The sequence below is a fragment of the Plasmodium reichenowi genome, chromosome 11 (genome assembly GCF_001601855.1).
Source record: "Plasmodium reichenowi strain SY57 chromosome 11, whole genome shotgun sequence".
NCBI lineage: Eukaryota > Apicomplexa > Aconoidasida > Haemosporida > Plasmodiidae > Plasmodium > Plasmodium reichenowi.
The window spans coordinates 562,885-570,503 of NC_033656.1; the positions used below are offsets into that span (position 1 = coordinate 562,885).

Here is a 7,619-nt window from a genome sequence, read left to right on the forward strand (position 1 = left end):
ATATTTTTTTTAACCTTATTGTGAATCTTATATATATATATATATATATATATATATATATATTATGTTTTGTTTAAATATATCCATTTTGTATATATCATATATTTATCATTTTTTTTTTTTTTTTCTTTTTAACAATATATATATATATATATATATATTTTGCACTACTGTTTGATTATATTAAAACTAATTAATAAAATTATATACATCTCTATATATATATTCAACTTTTGAATTTTACTTTTTTTTTATTTTTTTTTAATATATTATATTATATAAAAAAGCTAGTAGAACATAAAAATCAAACAGAATAATAAAAAAAAAAGAAAAAAAAATAGATCCTTATTCTTTTAAGAATAACATATTTCCTATTTTCTTTTCACAAGGTGACGTGGTTTTCTTTTATGAATTGTAAAATGTAATAGTTATTTTAATTTTTTTTGTATTTTTATCCTATAAATAAGTACATAAGGAAAACATATAGGAAAGTAAAAAGGGACATGTGAAATCAAACAGAATAATAAAAAAAAAAGAAAAAAAAATAGATCCTTATTCTTTTAAGAATAACATATTTCCTATTTTCTTTTCACAAGGTGACGTGGTTTTCTTTTATGAATTGTAAAATGTAATAGTTATTTTAATTTTTTTTGTATTTTTATCCTATAAATAAGTACATAAGGAAAACTAATATGAAAATAGAAGTTGGACATGTGAAATGAAGAAGATATAAAAAATAAAAAAAATATTCCTTATATATATATATATATATATATATATATATATATATATATATACAAATATATATTTATATTTATATTTATATATTTATGTTATATATTTTATTTAATTATGAATAAATAAATAAATAAACTATATTGATTATGTTCAAGGTAATGCACTTCCATATGCAAACTGGTGCACAAGTAACTTTTATATATTTTTTTTTTTTTTTATGGAAAAGTAATTATTTCAAAATTTATATGGATATATATAAATACATCATACATATATTATATTATATATACGTGTATAATATATGACACATGTATATATAAATAATTAAATATATACATATATATATGTAATAGTATAAATTATATTAATTTATTTATAAAAAAAAAAAAAAAAAATGGGTGTTGTTTATTAGGAGAGGTCGAATAATTTGAAAAGTTTATATCTAAAAAAATGTATATTGATTTTATTTTTCTGTTTATTTTAATGATGTCTAATTATAAATATGTTTAATATTTCATTCCTATATATTATTACTTGGTTAATATAAATAATATCATTTATTTATTTACATTGTTTGTTTCTTTTTTGTTTCTTTTTTGTTTCTTTTTTGTTTCTTTTTTTTTTTTTTTTTTTTTTTTTTTTTTGTTTGTTTTTTTTAATATTTTCATTATCAAATTTTTAATATTTCCTTTTTCATAATAATTTTGTCACTTGATTATTTCTTTGTTTTATAAATTTTATATTTTAAGCGTAACTTTTTATACAAACAAGGGAATAACCATTCTTACCTTTTTAAAGAATCACAATGTAAAATGTTATAGACATATAAATAAATACATACATACATACACATATATATTATATATATATATATATATATTTATCTATTTATTTGTTTGTTTTTATTTATTTTGTGAACACATATAATATAGCCTATATAATGACACATTCACTACATGAACCCAAAGGATACAAAGGATACAAATATGGAAAACAAAAAATATATCCACACTTTAAAGATATAAGAGATCATGATGTTTATGAAAAAAGAGAATATGAAACGGATAAAAAGGAAACCCCTTTATATGACGACATTAAAGATAATATAAACGAAAAAAATAAAGCAAATGATGAAATTAAAAAGGATAGCAATAATAATAATAATAATAATAAATATAATAATAATAATAATAATAATAATAAATATAACAAATATAACAAATATAACAAATATAATAATAATAAATATTATAAATATAATGATAAATATAGTAACAATTATGATAATAGTTATAGTAATAATGATTATGATATTCCTATTAATAATTATTTAAAAAGAAAAAGAAAAAAACGTATATATTCAAAAAAAAAAAAGTATATATTCAAAAAAAAAACACTAGTTCCATTTGACCATGTTAATAATAATATACAAAATGATGCAACTAATTCAGATACCTATTTACAATCATTTGTTATAAAAAAAAAAACAACAAATGTACCATTAAATAATAAATATATAGAAAATTCAAATATAGAATTAAAAAATAAATCAAAACATACTTTAAATCCAGCATTAAGTTTAATGGCTTCAAGAGCAGTAGATGGATTATTAGGTGGTGTACATAAACACATGCAAGGAACAATAGCTATAAGTTCAGATGGAAATAATTCTCCCTTAGCTAACCAAATTGTAACACCAAATGTATATGGTTCTCCTAATTCTATATCACCAATTAATATGACAAATAATATTGCACCTTTAACTTCTAATCCTTCACCAACACCACCTTCTCCTCTTGCTCAATCAGTAGGTACATCCATATCTCCAACAACAGTAACAACAAATATTCCAGGAGGAGCACCAATAGGTTCACCTAACATAATGTCACAAGGAATGGTAGGAGGAGTAGCAACACCCCCAGGGGTTCAAGTACCAAATAATGCTATACCATTCAATCCAATGAATCCAACTAATCTTATGCCTTTAAATCAAATTGGACAAAATCCAGCATTTAATATTCATCCTACAGCTTCTAATTTGAGGGGAGACCCTGGAAATGTAAATTACAATGAAGTGGTCAGTATTACAATAGGTATTGTTTTAAGTCTTGTCCTTTTCTGCTTTATTTTCGGATGCTTAACCAAATTGTGTAAACCAAAAAAGAGAAGAAGATGATATCTCAAAATATTCTATATCAATATGTATATAAATAAAGGGATGTCCACTAAAAATTATACATAATCATATATAATAATATAATATTATGATATAATATAAATATACGCTTTTTAAATGGAAATGTTTCCATACCATTATATTCTTATATATTAAAATATAAATTACATTGGTCTTATATATATATATATATATATATATATATATATTATACGTTTGTGTAGGTTCCTTCGATTTTCATTTTTTTATAAACCCATTTATTATATATTTCCTTTTTATCATAATTTTTTAATTAAACTATAAAAATATATTATTTCTTATATAATCATTCAAATAATTAATTTAATTTAATTTGATACAATTTGATATAATTTGATATAATTTGATACAATATAATATAATATAATTTAATTTTTTTTTTTTTTTTGTGTTCCCCCCCTTATACATTTCTTCATAAGTGTGTTATAGGTTAATATATATTCATTTTATATAATGATTAATAAAATCATTTAAATGACAAAAAATAAAAAAAAAAAAAAAAAAAAAAAAAAACACACACAAGCACATATATATAATATATATATATATATATATATATATATATATATATTTTATAATCATATGTCATTTTATTATGATAGAATAACTTGTTCTTTTGCCTAACCTCAGGATTGCATAATAATTATTATGAAGCTTTATAAAGTTATTTATATTCAATTGATATTTTGAATCATTTATAAGAAGTTCATTTAAATATATACAATTTTGACTTATCTTTTCTTTAGCTTCTTTGTTAGTAGATGCAATATGAAATTTCTTCAATAAATCTGAAATATTTAATTGTTTTTTATTTATATGTTCCATTGTTATTTCAACATATGGAAATACTTTTATATCATCAATATTATTAATTTTATGAAATTCATTATTCTTTAAAACATCTTTCATTTTATGTATTTTTTTAACAGTGTGTTCACCAAAAATATAAGAGGTAACACTATCTGATAGCTGTTTTTTAGCTTGGTTAATTTTTTCTTCATAACTTTTTTCCAATGATATATCATTACTATAATTATTATGTTGACTAGTAATATCTATGTCTTTCATATTATTATTATCATCATCATCATTTTTTTTTTTAGAGTCATCCAAAGTCTCATTTAAGTTTCGATCCATTGGATTATATAGTGTTTCAATTTCTTGATTTATATTTATTTTTAAATTAGTTAACATATCAATATATGATTGAACCTTTTGGTCTTCTATATTTCTTAAAAAATTCCAGAATAAATATGGAGAGTTATAATTTTTATCTATCCATATAGGTAACCTTTTATTTTCATTAAATTGAGACTTACTATATTTTATATTATTTTTGTATACTAATAAATTAGTAGTTAAACCATATAATTGAGTATTAGATATATACTGAGCAAGTTCTATTCCTGATTGTATATTACCCCATTGGTCTGATCCTCCTATTTGTATACAGGTTTTAAATTTATTAAATAAATGTAAAAAATCAAATGACTGTAATGTTATATAATTTAAATCTTTCAATGTAAGGTTTTTTTTAAATTTATTAAGAAAACATTCTTTTCTTAATAATTTATTAATAGAAAAATGTTCTCCATATTTTAAAAAATCAATTATATTCATTTTATCATACCATAAACTATTTTTTAATATAATTAAAGAACCTTTATTATCTGATTCATATATAAATTCTTTATCTCTTTCTATATTACTTTTTTTAATTAATTCATTCATATCTTCTTCACATATTTCTCTTTGAAGAAATAATTCAATTATTGTTCTTCTAATATTTTCTTCATTCTCTAATATATCTTTCTCCAACGTTTTTTGTCTTTCTACTTTTTGAAATGAAGGGTCTCCTATTTGTGTGGTACTACTTCCTAATAATATAATAACATCTGTATTATGATTACGTAATATATCCAAAGTAATCAAAGGTACTAAATTACCTAAATGCAAATATTTGCATGTTAAATCAATACCTGCATAAACACTTTTTCTATTTTTCTTTTCTTTCTCATTTTCATTGTGATATAATATCTTATCAATATTTCTTATATCACTTACATAATGAATCAATTTCCTTTCATATAATTTTTTTAAAGCTTTCGATTTAATATCATATGTACCTATGTCATTTTTATTATTCTCGTGAATTATGTTATTCAATCTATGAGGAGCAAACTTTTTATAACATCTAATTATTTGTATTAAACCATTATATATAAATAAAACCTTTAATATTATCATATATATCTTTACCATCCTATAACACTCCAACCATTTTATTTAATTATTTTATTATACCATATATATAATAATTTTTACTATACTTTCTTTTTATCAATTTTTCATCATTCCCATTTATAAATAAATATATATATATATATAAATACAATGTATACTTAGGTGTATATATTATCTTATTTTTCTAATATATTATGAATATATAATTTTTATATTCCATTTAATTGGAAAAATGAACAAAATTAAAAAATCTAAAAATTTTACGCACACAAGTAAAAAAATATATATATATATAATATAAATTTATATATTATTATTTTTTTTTTTTTTTTTTTTTTTCTTTTAAAGCACCTGAACAGTTCATAATTATTTTAAGGCCAAATTATTATACTCCCTCTTGAATTTTATAAAAATATGAAGATATAAATATCTACAATTCATTGTAACATGTATATAATAAATAAATAAATATATATATATATATATATATTTATATTTTATTTATATTTATTTTATTTTATGTTTAAATGATATATAAACAAATGTATATATTCATATGTACCAATTAACTGTTAAGTATAGATAATACATTTTTATTCTGTGTAATTCTTTTTTTTTTTTTTTTTCTTCAATGTATATATAAAAAATGGCTAGTCACTATAATTTAAAAGAATGTTTGCATTAAGTAGATGTTTTTTACTATCTTTTGAAATTCCTTTTAGTCAAATTCAAAAAATTACAGCACGTTCATCAGGTCCAGGAGGACAAAGTGTGAATAAGGTGAAATAGGAAAAATGTGAAATTCACATAGGTTTTTTTTTATGCATAATATAATCAAATATATGTGTACATAAATATTTACATGTACATGTGAATACATATACATATATATATATATATATATATATATGTGTATATTTTCAAAGGCTGAAACGAAAGTACAAATCCGATTTAATGTGGATGATGCAAAATGGATTCCTCTAAATGTTAAAGAAAATTTAAAGTAAAGAAAAAAATAATAATAATAAAAATAAAATATAAAGAAAAAGTACTTCTCTCCACATATTTTTGAATTATGCCCATTAATATATATACTTTATAATATATATAAATTTTGTTTAATACAATCACAGAAAGATTTATAAAAATAAACTGAGCAAAAATAACGATCTCATAATTGAATCTGAAGGTTTGCAAACTATGAATATATACAGATAGTTATATATAATTATATATAATACAATGTATCATGTTAATTATATGTTATTATAAAATTTGAAAAATTATGATTTATAAAAATATACATATATATATATATATTATATATATTGAATTCTACAGAAACGTCTTCACAAATATCTAACTATAAAATATGTGCTGACAAACTTAAACATATTCTTGAAGAAGCCGAAGTAAGGAAAATGATACACTATTTGATAATGTTCAAATGATATTTCTTCCTACTTATATATATATATATATAACATTAATAATACATATATTGTTTTTTTTAACGTTTCAGAATTATAAAGAAAAAATTAAACATACATGTATAAAAGATTTTATTCATTTAATTAAGTCTGATGAACAGGTGACGCAACATATATATGTTTATATATTATATATATATATATATATATTTACATTATTATAATTATTTACAGATAAAAAAATACAAAGATAATTTAATTAATCAAAAGAAGAAGCGACAGCAAAGGAAATTCAATAAGCGTGATTATGATTGAAGCATTTTGTATTTTGTTAATATTTATTTAATTCTTTAGACAGAAAACAATAACCTTTTGTATTGTGTTATGTAGTAGTCATATTTTTATATGTATGATTCATAGAAAGTAATAATCCTTCATATCTAACTATGTATTATATTAAAAAAATTACATGAAATAAACATACTTCCTTTTATTTATTTCATTTTTTTTTATTTTTTTTTTTTTCTAGTTTGTAACAAAAAAACCAACAAATTTTTTAATATATTACTTGTTCACATTTTAAGTAATATAAAAAATTACCTTTTGAAAATCACAAAAATTGCTTTCTATGTTATAAATTTAAATAATTTTATCCTTTTATTCTTAAATACACATAATATATTTTTTAATACATATAAATATATATATATATATATATATATATATACATTTGTATATATTTTTATTTGTTTATTGTCCCTTTGTCATTTACTTTGACAAATGTGTAAACTGTAATCTATATATAATATATATAAAATAAATAACTTCATTAAAATTATTTAAATATGATTTTTAAAATAAAGAGATTATTTAAAATATACATGCGCGCACATATACATATAAAGCTTTGAAAAAATGTTATTTGAAAAACCACATAATAATATGAATACAATTTTTTTTTTTTTATTTTATAGTATTAGTATTTATATAAA

At 19.0% G+C, this 7,619-nt stretch overlaps 3 protein-coding genes across 4 annotated transcripts; 2 read left to right on the plus strand and 1 right to left on the minus strand.

Moving 5' to 3' along the window:
* Window positions 1-1,630: 1,630 nt before the first annotated feature.
* On the plus strand, window positions 1,631-2,914 carry PRSY57_1115800 (hypothetical protein; the record flags this gene model as incomplete). The annotated part of the gene is made up of 1 exon (XM_012908122.2): window positions 1,631-2,914. One exon carries the CDS (start codon window positions 1,631-1,633, stop codon window positions 2,912-2,914), a length of 1,284 nt encoding a protein of 427 aa, XP_012763576.2.
* Window positions 2,915-3,538: 624 nt separating this feature from the next.
* On the minus strand, window positions 3,539-5,200 carry PRSY57_1115900 (tyrosine--tRNA ligase, putative; the record flags this gene model as incomplete). The annotated part of the gene is made up of 1 exon (XM_012908123.2): window positions 3,539-5,200. One exon carries the CDS (start codon window positions 5,198-5,200, stop codon window positions 3,539-3,541), a length of 1,662 nt encoding a protein of 553 aa, XP_012763577.2.
* Window positions 5,201-5,869: 669 nt separating this feature from the next.
* PRSY57_1116000 (hypothetical protein) lies at window positions 5,870-6,942 on the plus strand (the record flags this gene model as incomplete). Of its 2 annotated transcripts, XM_012908124.2 has the most annotated exons (6): window positions 5,870-5,977; window positions 6,124-6,200; window positions 6,331-6,386; window positions 6,539-6,609; window positions 6,720-6,788; window positions 6,862-6,942. In XM_012908124.2, the coding sequence occupies 6 exons, from the start codon at window positions 5,870-5,872 to the stop codon at window positions 6,940-6,942; spliced, it is 462 nt and encodes a 153-aa protein (XP_012763578.2). The 2 variants fall into 2 exon arrangements, with proteins under 2 accessions (XP_012763578.2, XP_019970311.1); XM_020114942.1 differs by lacking the exon at window positions 6,720-6,788.
* Window positions 6,943-7,619: the final 677 nt, after the last annotated feature.